Source organism: Marmota flaviventris, chromosome 8 (genome assembly GCF_047511675.1).
Source record: "Marmota flaviventris isolate mMarFla1 chromosome 8, mMarFla1.hap1, whole genome shotgun sequence".
NCBI lineage: Eukaryota > Metazoa > Chordata > Mammalia > Rodentia > Sciuridae > Marmota > Marmota flaviventris.
Window position 1 is genome coordinate 58581368 of NC_092505.1, and position 13954 is coordinate 58595321.

Below are 13954 nucleotides of genomic sequence, written 5' to 3' on the forward strand. Positions count from 1 at the left end.
AACAAATATATTAACAAATATAATAATCTTTATCCATAGTAATTTTTAGGAAGATGCCTCTTTCTCAGGTTCCCCTTTGTGTCAGCAAAGTGCCATGTAACATCATCAGCAAAAACAAAACAAAATCTGGCTTAGAGAAAACACAGAGCAGATTTTCTCTGCTCTGCACTCCCCAATAAGTCATCTGTCACTGAAGCACACACCATGAAATATACACAAAGTAGACAGTTCATCAAGCTTTTAATCCTCTTCATTTTGCACTTAAGATGTTTAATTTTACTCATGTGTTAACACATGACAGGCATGAGATCAAATAAAAGTAAATCTTAACAAAGCAGAGAAATTGAGATAAAGAAACAAGATTTCAACATACAGACATAAGAGAGGTAAAATATGGGAGCTCCTATAGGTTTACTCAATATGCAACCTCTGGACTTGCTACCTTCTTACTTTTTTCTATTTACGATAGGTAGGTATCTGAGACAAAAAGAATATCATAGGTGTCTCAGTGGCTAAAAGGCAAGATGAATCCTTGGGCAGATGTTGTTCAAATCTCTTAATAGAAGTCATATTCTTGAGGATATTTTCGCTCTGCAAAGAAAAAAAGAAGATATAAAGGAAACATTAAAGATAGGAGTTTTGTGTTAAAGGCAACTCTGTAGTCAGCTGTAAATGTATTTCTTAAAGTCACACAAGAAAGATAGTTGTAAACAATGAGTTCTTTGTTCTCCCTAAGAATGGTAGCCCTCTAAGGCTAAGAACCCTCTAAGGGTAGTTTCCTTAGGGAGAACTTACTCATCAATGTACAATTCTTCTTCACTTGTATAAGGAAATTCTGATTTATTCATTCTACAAATGTTGTTTGGAGAACAATTAAAGAATAGAAAAGGAAAGGAACTGACAAACTTAGAGAGAGGAAAGGAAAACAGAAGCAATATAGGTCCAGGATCTTAGCATGTGTCTATTAGGCCCAAGGGGCTGGGCCACTCAAAAGAGGAGCTGACTTCAGGTAAGCAAATCCTTTCAGTGTGGGAAGAAAATCATCTCCAGCAAGGAAAGACCACCGAGTCTGCTTGTTAGCTTGTGAGCCCAGTAGGGTGGAAGTTAGGAGAATATTTCTGATGTTCCTTAAGAAAAGAAATCAAGAGATTGGACATTTCCATGTCAAGGTTCTAAGTCATGTTGTATCTCTGGGTCCATAATGATAAGACTCAGGAGTTAAGAATTAACACCTATTCCAGAAGCCTACTGTATGTGAGGAGCCATAAAAGAGAAATAGGAAAACTTAATTCTTGGTAGTGAGAGAGTCACAGTTTTGTGACAAGATGAATAATGAATTCTAGCAGTGCAACAAATTTGAAGATGTGTTCAAGGTGCTATGAAGAGTGTGCTTTTCCCAGGGTAGTCACATTGCTCTCCTCCAGGATGCCAGTCTTATGCGAGCTACATGAATAGAGCACCCCTGAATTGTAATACAATCTGAGCTGCTCTATTTGGCTGACCTGCTTCTTATTCTCCAGTTTCCATGTCATACCCACAAGAATCAAAAGGGAGTCGAGGAACCTTAGAACTCTGTGTGACTCTATTCATACTCTCATCTCTTTCCCCTACAACGTTGACAGCTTTGCCATCACGGTCTGTCTCCAAACATCCACGTCTTCTATTGCATCCTTTTCCTTATATACATTTAACCACAAACAGCCCTAAGCCCCCTTGTTTACTCTTTATCTCATGGACCCTGAGTCACATATGACTCTGAATTTTCCTTTTCTGACCCCAACCTGAAATATTCCTAACTTATGAAACCCTTCTACTGCACCAGCTGGAATCTGCCTCACAAATCACCAGTAAATCCCTTCTATTCTACCTTTAATTAACATTTCCCTTACCTTCTTGCTCTAACTGAAACCTGGATCTCTTGTAAGGATACTTCTTTCTCTGTAATCTTTTCAAATGTGCTGGTTTTCTTTCCAACATCCTTCATACACTGGGGATATGTGAAACTTTGTTTCTCATTATGGCTTCCAGCTCATTCTCCCTCCTTCCTCTGTACAAAACCTCTACCTTAAAACTGAATGTCATTAGAATCTACCATTCCATGTTGCAGTCTTCTGTTGTCCCTCTTCCCTCTCTCACCATTCCATGATTTTAGCTGCTGGCTCTGGCAGGATCTCTATCACTAGTTCTTAATTCTTGGTGTCATTATCTAATATATGATCCACCCCTTGATCTCCTTTGGTCCTTGATCTCTTTTCCAGGGACGTTTTTCTATATCATAGCCACCTTCCCCATGGTTAGAACTTACGTTTTATCATTAGCAATAATCACAACCTCTCCCTTATCTCAACTGTAAGCATCTTGCTCTGTAACCACTGCCCTCCCCTTCTGTCTTTCTAACTCACTCTCTCTAGTACCCCCACTCTAACATTTTTTTTTTTACTGTAATGAACACCTAAAATCCAATGACCCTACACCATCCCCCACCCCCGTACTGGAGACTGAACTCAGTGCCTCACAAATGCTAAGCAAATGCTCCACCACTGAACTACACCCCCCAGCCCTTCTACCATGTTTCATTGTCCTTCATCCACTTTGCATCCTTCATCTTCCCTAACCCAGCTTAGATTCCAGGGCTGATCATAATAATCACTATTTAACACTCATCTGTCTCCCTTTGTCATGCATTCTTGGCAAAATTCCAACATCTGCTTAACCCAACTTACTTCCCATTATGTGTCCACACTCAAGCAGCTAAGTGAGGCTGCAGAAAACCACACCAACCATGTGTGTGTTTAATTTCATGACCATGGACCTCAAAAGTGCCTTTAATACTACCTAAGAAGCCTGTTATAGTTTTTAATTACTCTCTTAGATGCATATGTCATTCTTTCTCCTCAACATTGCCATCCCTAGTCTCAGGCTTAGCTGATGACTTGCACCCTATTTCACTAAGAAAATTGAAGCAACATAAGAGAATTTTTACATCCTCACACTACCATACTACCCACCTATCTGCATCCGGTCCCACATACTGTCTTATCTCCTTTTAAATAATCTTATCTAACACAAACCCTCCCTTATAATCTTATCTAACACAAACCCTCCTTTTAAATAATCTTATCTAACACAAACCCTTATCTAACTCCATCCCTCTACCTAACATAAGACATTACTCAGTCATTTCCCTCTTTTTTCTGCATCATCAGTTTACCCTTTCCATCTATTCATTATCAACATTCAGACATCTAAAAGAAAATTAAAAGTGAGACTCTAGAGCTTTTCCAGTAAGTACACATTTCTCCCCTGCTGTTCTGTGAAGCAAACTATCCTCCATGTTAGCACTCCAGTGATCTATTCTTGGCTTCAAATTTTATTCATACTTCTTCTCTCAATGATCTATTCTCAGTCCTCATCTTACTTACTACTCACCAGTAGCTTTCAACTCCATTGAACACTCTTTCCTCCCTGAAACTCTTTCTTCAGTTTCCAAGTGATGACGCTCTCCTAGTTTCCTGTCTACTTTACTGTCTCCTTCTTTTTATTCTCCTTCGCTGGTTTCACTCCATCTCTCTGACCTATGAATGTTGAGAGGGCCAAGGGCTCAGTTCCTGGACCTCTTCTTCTCTATCTATATCTACTCCCTTGAAGAGTCCATCTGAGCCTCATAATATGAAATATCATCCATAGATTGACAACTCCAAGGTTTATGTTTCAACTCTGGACCTCTCTCCTAAATTCTAATTTCATTTCAAACCACCTATTCAGCATTTCCCTTTTAATGTCTCAAATGGACATCTCCATATTTAAGATGTTCCAAAACAAACTCCAGGATTTCTTAATCACAATAAGTGGTGATTCTACTCTTTCATTTGCTCAGGGCAAAAGGCTTAGTCATCATTGAGTCCTCTTCCCTTCACACCCATCATTAATCTTTCAGTGAATCCAATTTGTTCTATCTTCAAAATTATATACATAGGGGCTGGAGTTGTGGCTCAGCAGTAGAGCTCTCGCCTAGCAGCTGCAAGGCCCTGGGTTCAATCCTCAGCACCACATAAAAAATTTAAAATAAAGGTATTGTGTCCAACTACAACTAAAAACAATATATATATATATATATATATATATATATAGAGAGAGAGAGAGAGAGAGAGAGAGAGCACGCTGGGGTTGTAGCTCAGTAGTAGAGCACTTGCCTAGCACATGTGAGGTACTAGGTTTGATTATCAGCAGGACACAAAAATAAATAAATAAATAAATAAAGGTATTTATTTTATTTACATCTACAACATATATATATATATATATATATGCATATATACGTATATGCATATATATTTGTATGTATGTATATACATAACCCAATCTCTTCTCACCATTCATATTATTAACACCTTGGATTAAACCACCATCTTTTTATTACCAGGATTATTATAATAATCTCCTAGCTGGTTACCCTGTCCCCACCCTTGCCTTTCTTGAGTCCATTCTCAGGAGTAGCTAGAAAAAAAATCTCTCTAAAACTTAGTCAGATCATTTCACTCCTGATCCAATAGCCTTGCATCTCTTCCCATACTAATAACAAAAACCAAAACCCTTACAATGGCCTATAAGGCACCACACAATCTAGCCTCCTGGTTGTTTTGTTGTTGTTTTTATAGTTGTTTAACAATCCAACTCTGGAACAGTTTTATTTTGTTTATTTATTTATTTTTATATAGTGCTGAGGATTGAATCCAGTGCCTCACACATGTGAGGCAAGTGCTCAATCACTGAGCTACAACCCCAGCCCCTCCTGTTATCTTTTGATCTTAACTCATACACTCTCAGGAACTCTATTCCAATCATTGGTCTTCTTGCTTTTCTTCCAATCCACCAGCCCTAGCCTTCTATGGGCCTGGTTCCCTCATTTCCTTCAAGTCTTTGTTAAATTTAACATCTCAATGAGACTTTCTCTGGATAGCCTATTTTACAACTCTCCCCTCGCCCCTCTTTTTAATCTGATTTCTCTCCTTAGTTTTTCTCTATATGACTATTCTCCATCTGATACACTATATCAATGTTTTACTTTATATTGAAATATAATACAGATACATAAAAGTGCATGCCAGTGTCCAGACCGATTAATTTTCAAAAACTGAGTACAATCATATAACCAGCACCCAGAACAAGAAACAGAATGTTACCAATACTCCAGGGTTACAATTAATTTTTCTTTTTTCCTTTTTTTATTTCATGTAAATGGACTCATACAGTGACATACTTTATATTTTAATCTGTTTATTTACTTTCTATTTCTCCTCACAACTAGTATATAAGTTTCACAAGGGCAGAGATTTGTTTTTTTCCATGCTGCATCTTTAATGCAGTTGAAGCCTAACAAATATCTGACCCATGAATGAATAAAATATTGAACAAATTGAAATAAGAGTAAGAATTAATAAGAGTTTAAAGTCTGAGCCAAATTTTGAAGGCAGGAGAAACTCATGAGGCAGTCCAAGAAAACAAAGGCTTTGTAAGAACATGGAGTCTGTACAAAGGCAATATGAAAAACGCATCCTAACCTAGAAACCATAGGCATCAGCAAGCTCAGAGCAATGAGCAATGGCAGCCTGCTGAGAAACAGTTGCTACGTGGCTAGAAAAACAAGCAGATGCCAGATCTCAAAGGCCTTATATAAATAAGTACATGAAAAGAGGTGAAGAAAAATAAAATACAGGGGCCTTTTAAGTATTTCTGGGACTGTTTTTTTCAAGGTGTTGAAATTTAAGGTGATAAAAAACAGGATTTCTTTGAAATCAATTCATTAATAACATATTCTGGTGTTCTCAGGAGATTCTGAGGCCCACTGTAATGTTCAAAGACCTCTAACAACTCCTGAGTATGTGGGAAAGCCTTAAAAGTCTCGGGGAATACGTAAGCCCCTCTTTGAAGGAAAGGCAACTGAAGTGTGAAATTTAAATGTATGAGTCTTCCTGATTATTCTTGTTTTACTGGACTAGGGCACGAGCAGGGAACTCTGTATTCCTCACCTGCTGGACATGGTCAGAAGAGATGGCACCCCAACCCTACAGGAAGGGATAGGACAGAAATGCTCTGGGTGTCTTCACCTAGGGCTCATGTCCTACATCAGTGGTTCTCAAACATGATTATGTGTCACAATGAGGTCTTGTTAAAGCAAACTTCGAGGCATAATCTGGAGTTTCTTATTCAGTAGGTTTTGGGTGGAACCTGAGCTGGTCTGGGGACAATATGTCGAGAACCACTCTCCTGCACAATGGTAGCCTCCTAACCAGGCAAGAAGTTTTTCAGTTTTTTCTTTCTGTTCTTCCAGAGAGGTTTAAATGCTCCTGAGCTTCACCTCCCCCAGGGTTGTCAGATAAAATTTAGAACACCCAGATAAATGTGAATTTCTTGTAAGTAACAATTATTTAGCATACATATGATATAACTTGTTGCTTATCTAAAATTCAAATTGTGTACTTCTTAGCTATGTTCTTAATTAAATCATTTACCTTCTGTAGAAGGGATACAGTGATAATAATTACCTTGCAGGGTTGAGCAAAGGACTTAAAATGATGTGTAAAGTAACAGGCACATGGTCAGAGGCTGATAAATGGCTGCCATGAGTACTCAGCCTGTCACATAATAAAACTGATGCTCTTAGCAGAGGAACAGAAGCCTTATAAATGGTAACAGCCACATCTATCAGGGTAAAAGCTGTCAGTCCCTGAAGGGTGGTCTTTTTTTTTTTTTTTTTTTTTTGAACCTAGAGAGACTTCCCTGCACTACCCTCTTTTGCTCGAGGCTACCAGCTTATGTTCCTGATTCTCCTTTAAATCCCCAAAGGGCCAGGAGTGTCTGATACATTTGTTATTTAGAAAGTATTAGTGAATTATGATTTTTTTTTTTACAGTGAAATGCAGTCTACTTTCCCTCTTCTTAAATTTGCACTTACTTGGGTACTTGCGGATGACTCTAAAGGGCTGGTTGTTCACATCTGTCTCTGTTATTTGGCAGACATATTTCTCATTTAATTTGACTGGGTATCTCAGGACAGAGAACACCCTATAGAAGCCATTTATCTGCTCCTCCAGGACCTCCACAGTACTATGGTTGCTCAGGTCCCGCTCTGCTCTGTCCATCCAAGTCACATTGGGTGTGAGGTACCACCCCTTAGAGACGCAGGTGGCCACGTCCTCATCATCAATCTTGTCAAACCGCACCTGGGGCATTTCAGAATCTAGTTGGAAAAAAACAACAAGACAATTAGTTTCTTGTTATTTCATCCCCAAGAGGCTCGAAGTGACAGAAATCTTACCCTCAGTTTTTACATTAACCCCCTATGAAGGCAACTCATCTTAAGGTTTACTGTAACTAAAATTTTACCTCAAGCATAAGAAGAGAAGAACAAGACACATGTATGCTCTTGCCTTCCAGATCTCGCCTACCACTGCTGCCTTTAATTTTGGAATCTTCCCTTCTTATGTGAGTTTATTCCAGGCTCTCCACTGACCTCAGAAGATAACAAATCACCACCACCACTTTCCCATCTCTTCCTACTTTTATCCTGGAAGAATTCTGCCATGCAGAACTCTCAATCCCCATGAGGTCTCTGGTAAGCAAAAGACAGCTGTCCATGTAATCTGGCAAAGGGTACCGACACCTGGGGCACAATGGAGATCCATTGATTCAGTCCAATTTACATTAATAGCAAGAGAAGTAAAGCCCAGAGAAGCTAAGGGAGCTGCTCAAACTAGAGTTGACCAAGTTCCAGAACTTGGGCCTTCTGCCTCCCAATGCAGACCTATTCTCACTAAATCACATATCAGATCTCAGGGTCTTCTCATATAGGACTATTATATCCTATCAAATTTGGGGTTTTAGTGTCACAAATTTGGAAAATTTGGGATTAGACCAGTGTTGTTGTTACTGTTGCTGTTTTGTTTGTACTGATGAATGAATAATGCACTTTTTGTTCAGAGCAATATTTTTAGCTTTGATAAATTGACATTCCAAGCCCTTAGATCCCGTGATAGGAATAAAATGAACCCTAAGTGGTTTGAGTAGAAGAGGGAAAGGGAGAATATCAGAAGAGAAAACTTACAGACGAACAGAGACAGAGCTTGAAATCAAATTCATCTGTTAAATTCCTTTACCTTCTACTATTAGCTTAATTGTACTTTCGCCTCTTCCATCTGGCGTGATGGCAGAGCACTTGTAGATAGCTTCATCCATGAAATCCACGTTTCTTAGTAGAAGTGATAGAGACCCCTCAGAAATTTCAGTCCGATCTACAGAGACTCTTCCCTCATACAAGGAGTTTTGATCTTCTAGTTGCTCTGTGTTATTGTGAAACTGGTAAACCAACTTGGAGTAAATTGCAAAGAAATCATAGTGTCTGAAAAAGCGGTAATATTCCTCATCATTCTCTACCTCGTATTCCTCTGTGATATCTTCTCTTTCCCAAGAAAACTCAAGATTTTCTGTGCCTTCCACAAAGGAGAAATGGCAGGAGAGGGTCACATCAGTGAATGGGTGGGCCCGCAACTCTTCTGGGGACACTGAGAATGTCAAAGAAGAAATGGGGTTAGTAAAGACTGATGACCACAGCATCAGGTAAGGCTCCAAAGCAGATCAAAGAAACCTCTTCTGCTATTTCAAGCAGAAAAGGATTTAGTACAGGGAACTAGATGGTTACAAAATAACTGGAAGGCTGGAGGAAAGAGACTAAAAGGGGCATGGATGTTGAGACCTGCAATGTGTTTGTTCTGTCCTCCCTGGCGTCATTCTAGGCTCAGAATGACACAGCACAGTTGGTCTGCCAGAGTTGCAGCTGCCTCTGCCTCATCAGGAAGCTGGTGAGTGAGAAAGATGTCTCTGCAGGTGGTGGCTTCAGAGCCAAATTGCACCTACCAGACTCACATTGGCAAAAGAAAGGATGCCTCATGCACTATAACCTTTCTCCCCACTTCGATCAGTTGTGAGTTTAATCCTTGCGCAAATGCAGCTGATTGGCAGAGCCTGTGTCACTCCCAAAACTCTGCCATAAAGCAATCTTGGAAATGTTGCTTTTTTCCCCCTCTAGCTTCAGTAATCCAAAAAGTCACTGGAAAGGCAGAAACAGAGATTCAGTAAATAAATCTGTGGGGATTGCTGCCATACACTATGTACACTCATAGAATCACAACATGAATTAGAATCCTGGTATGTTATAGCTGGAAAAAAGTTTAGAGGCTACCTACTTCAATGTTCTCAAACTGTTTTCCCCAGAACTCACCTTGGAATTTGCCACCAATGGCCAGATAAAAACTAAATCAGTGGTATTTCCAATCCCTTACTTCTTCAACCAGAACAATACCTATTTAATTTAGTTATAAATTTGGGCTCTCAAATCAGAATTCTTTCAAATATCTCTGCTACTAAAAGACAAAATTGATTCCAGGAAGCAAAGTCGGTCAAGGTCACATATTAAGATATCAGTAGCAGGGCTCTGGTTGTAGCTCAGTGATAGAGCACTCGCCTAGCACATGTGGGGCACTGGGCCGATCCTCAGCACCACGTAAATAAATAAATAAATACATAAAACAAGGGCTGGGGCTGTGGTTCAGTGGTGGAGCACTTGCCTTACATATGTGGGGTACTGGAGCACTGAGTTCAAGCACCATACAAAAATAAATAAATAAAATAAAGATATCGTGTCCATCCAAAACTAAAAGTATTTAAATAAATAAATAAAACAAAGATATTGTGTCCATCTATGACTAACAAAAATTAGTTGTCCATCTATAACTAAAAGAAAAAAAATGTCAGAAGCACTGAAGAAAAAAATAAGGTCTCTCAGGGTTTAAAAATATTCTTTAGGGGGCTGGGGCTGTAGCTCAGTGACAGAGCACTTGCCTAGCACTTGTGAGGCACAGGTTCGATCCTTGCACCATAAGAATAAGTAAATAAAATAAAAGCATTGTGTGCATCTAAAAAAAAAAATTAAATGACCTTTAGGGCACATGCCTGTAATCCCAGCAGCTTGGGAGGCAGGAGGATAGCAAGTTCAAGGCCAGCACTCAGCAACTTAGTGAGACCCTATGCAACTTAACAAAAGAGTCTGTCTCAAAATAAAAATAAAAATAAAAAGGGGCTGGAGATGTGGCTTAGTGGTTAAGCACCTTTGGGTTCAATTCCTGGTGAAAAAGAGAGAGAGAGAGAGAGAAAGAGAGAGAGAAAGACCTTTAGAGTTATGGCTACCAGGCTTTTTTTAAAGAGTGCTGAAGATCAAACCCAGATCCTCACAAATGTTAGTCAAGTGTTTACACTGAGCTATATCTCCAGCCCATTACCAAACTTTTAAGCCTATATGACTAATTAAATTACCAACTTGAGTAAGAGAATAATGAGGCTTAATTAAGCATTATGAAAGTAGGCACTCTAGTAAGAAAGGTATTTTTTTTTTCCTTCTAGAGATACTGTGCAGGTGACAAACAGTAGAAAGGAGAAAGAATCAGTCAATGTGAGCCTAAGGATGTTGTTTAATACAATAAGGTGAAAGAAATAGAATTAAAAATAAGTGAAGTACTAAGAGCAAATACAAATGATCAAAGTTAGTAGGCAAGGAAGCATCCAAAACATAAGCCTATCAAAGAGTAGGGGGGCAGACAGACAGCAAAGGATATTCCAGCTGAATAACAGTCTACAAGTTCCTTAGCAGTAGCCACATGGCTGTTGCTGGGATTACCCACATAATTAATGAAATATCATTCTGGGTGTGTCTGTGAATGTTTGGGGATCACAATAACATTGTATGGATAGACTGAGTAAAGCGGTTGCCCTTCCTCTGTGGGTGGCCCTCATCCAATCCAATTCCGGAAGAGAACCAAAAAAACAACAACAACAAAAAAAAAACCTGACCTTCCTATAAGAGGGAAGCCTTCCCACCTGAATGCCTGGTAGATCCTTTGCTGCCTTCAGGCTTGAAGTGAAACTTAAGCTCTTCTTGGGTCTCCAGACATTGGACTCAGACTAGAATTGTACCACTGGCTTTCCTGGGCCTCTAGCTGATGGCAGAACTGGGACTTTTCAGCTTCCACAAGCCAGTTCCTTACAATCCCCCCCCCGCCCCCCGCACCCGCAACACACACACACCTCTCTTTTATCCTGACTACATTCTACATTGGGTAGTTTTTTGTTGTTGTTGTTGTTGTTGGTTTTTTATGTTGTTGTTTTTTTAGGGTTTACAATGTGTTAAACATATGCTAAGAGCTTTTCTGGCCTTAATTCATTTAATCAGTATACTACATTGAGATAGGTACTATTATCATCCCCAATTTACTACTGAGAAAACCAAGGCATACTGAGGTGAAGTAAATTGCTTAAAGGCATACGACTTATGAAAAATAGACTGTGAATGAAACTCTAGAGTCTGACTCCAAAGTTTTCCATCTGAAACATGCTTTTTCATCTCCTAAAGTAGGCACTCAAAAAGTCTGATGAACAAATTAATGACTAATAAATGAATATAAAGAAAGGCAGGATGGAAAAAAGGAGGCAGAGAGAAACAGTTGTATGTTCCTTTATAAGGATAAATTTGAAAATTCAAAAACCAGGTGATTTCTTGCTCAAATTATTAATTTTTTCTGGCTGTGGTCATAATTTTTTTATGGTGTTTTAAAAATTCTGGTCTAGCTGGGCATCATGGCATATACCTGTAATCTCACTGACTTTGGAGGCTGAGGCAGGAGGATTGCAAGTTTGAGGCCACCCTCAGTAATTTAGCAAGACCCTGTCTTCTTAAAAAAGTAAAAAGGGATAGGGATGTAGCTCTGTGGTAGTACCCCCAAGTACCAGCCCCAGTATTAAAAAACTTAAATATAATTTTAGTCAATTTTATTTTAACTTTAATTAAAATCCTGGTCTGAAGAATTACAAATTCAAGTTCTAGTTCCAAGTAACCACTTACTAATCATTTGGCATCAGGCAAGTTACTTAATCTCTCTGGGTTAGTTTCCTCATATGAAATTAGAATAATAGAACCTGCCTCTGGGTTGTTATGAAATACCTTGGGATCTTAGGGACTGTTTTTATATTACAGGGTTCAATCAAGTTCCCAGAGGAAGAGAAGCGAGAGAGCAGATGGGTGGACACTTAGTATTCAATCTCTCACAAGAATATATAGTTTATTCATGAGAGGTCCTCCATTATAGCTTCTCAGGTCTACCCAGAAGGTCTTGCTACAGCTGTACCCTTTCTGGTCCCAGGGGAAAGAGTCTCAGATGCAGGAATCCAAAGATGCTAGCCAATGAATCAGGAAATGTGATCTATGGAGGCTGTAACAGGCAATACAAAAGCCAGCTTCTGAAGGCTGTGGCTGCAGGTGGGCCTACTTGAATCTAAATATCACCTTTGTTAATTTCATTCTGTTATTTCTAGATCATTGTGTCCTTAGCTTCCCAAGGCCTAAGAGTTGGAGGCAAAAGCTCAACAAAATCTAATAATGCAGGAAAACACTTTGAAAATTGTAGAAAGAAAACTGTTGGTGTCTGAAACGCCTGCTATAATACCAAGTACATATTGTTAGGTTGACAATATTGCTATAAAATATAAGATGCTATTAGAACTAATAAACACACCTTTGTCATTCTCATCTACATATATACTCATTCCTTTTATTTGTTCTTCCTGATGATGAATGATTGCCAACTCACCTTGCCTGACTGCCCCCTTACACACACACACACACACACACACACACACACATTAAGCAAAAGAAGAAAAGCAAGTAAATGTAGCCTGGTGGGCCAGGCCTTGCACTTTCTCCTGAATTATCTCAAACCTGAGGATGTCTTCGAGCTGCTGCCACCTGTAAAGACTGGCAGAACTGCTGAAGGTCCCTGAAAGAAGGCCCATGCCTGAAGCCTGTAAATGTTTGATCACTGTGTAGAGTAGTTATATTGTAAGGTTTGAATACCTAGTAACAGTTAAGAAATTTTTGCTTATAGACTTTTGGCTAGTGGAATTAAATTAACATTTCTAACATCTCTATCTTGTTCCATTACCACATTTTTGAAGAATTAAGTACAAAGTGTTACATAAACCCAGTGCTGACTGTTCATTCAGATTTTTCAGATCAGACCTGATTTCAAACACTCTGGATACTATAGTATTAATTGGCACTTGTCAGAGTCACTTGAAATGTTGGGAGTTTCTCAGTATAGGTGTGAATAAGGATAGTCATGCAGATATGGCCTCAAATGGACAGATTAAATTGGGGTGGGGGCTGGCAGTTGTTTAAAAAAAAAGTAGACTGGGTATGTAGCTCAGGGGTTCAATCCCCAATACTACAAAAAAAGGCGGAGGAAGAAGGAAGAACCAACAATAATGCCCTACAATATGTGCCTGTTACTCTCCCATCTGCTCTTCACCATTTCCTGCATAGCAAGTTATTTGCATTTCACAAAGTCGGAGGTTTGAAGTGATTAAGTCATTTGTCTGACTTTAATTTTTAAACCACTGTTTCCTCATTGTCATCAAGGCTATTTAAATATACCCACAACATTTTTTGAAAAAAGACTTACCTTTACCATAAAGAAGCAGAAGTAGGTTGACAGACACCAAAAAGAAACACATTCTGTGAGAAAAGAGAGAGAGAGAGAGAGAGAGAGAGAGAGAGAGAGAGAGAGGCAGAACATTTGTTTCACCTAAGAGTGTGGACTATCATTACCAGAGTCACATGCTGCTGGGTAGGATGAAGGGCCTCATGGGCACTACCTTCAGTCCCCATGACCACCAGGGCACACCTGGCAAACAGACACTTCCAGCACCTCAGTATTTCATGTGGGAATGTCATCTAAGCTCACTCCACTGATCCTGGGCAGGTTTGTTTTGCCATATGAACTTGGAACTTTATTTCTATAATAAGTAAATCTGTCTCTATAGATGTGCCACAGTTAAATTATTTGGATCC

The 13954-nt window shown here is 39.2% G+C and overlaps 1 protein-coding gene across 1 annotated transcript; it reads right to left on the reverse strand.

Annotated features, from left to right (window-relative positions):
• Positions 1-502: 502 nt before the first annotated feature.
• On the reverse strand, positions 503-13617 carry LOC117794764 (V-set domain-containing T-cell activation inhibitor 1-like). Its single transcript, XM_034636168.2, has 4 exons — positions 13566-13617; positions 8157-8561; positions 6956-7240; positions 503-591 (listed from the first exon to the last, which is right to left on the reverse strand). The coding sequence occupies exons 1-4, from the start codon at positions 13615-13617 to the stop codon at positions 557-559; spliced, it is 777 nt and encodes a 258-aa protein (XP_034492059.1). The 3' UTR covers positions 503-556.
• Positions 13618-13954: the final 337 nt, after the last annotated feature.

Coding starts and splice junctions, on each gene's coding strand:
- LOC117794764 (XM_034636168.2), bottom strand. CDS start 13,617: ATGTGTTTCTTTTTGGTGTCTGTCAACCTACTTCTGCTTCTTTATGGT. Junction 7,241..8,156: donor AATTAAGCTAATAGTAGAAG/GTAAAGGAATTT, acceptor TTTTCCAACTAG/ATTCTGAAATGCCCCAGGTG. Junction 592..6,955: donor AGTCATCCGCAAGTACCCAA/GTAAGTGCAAAT, acceptor TTTTCTTTGCAG/AGCGAAAATATCCTCAAGAA.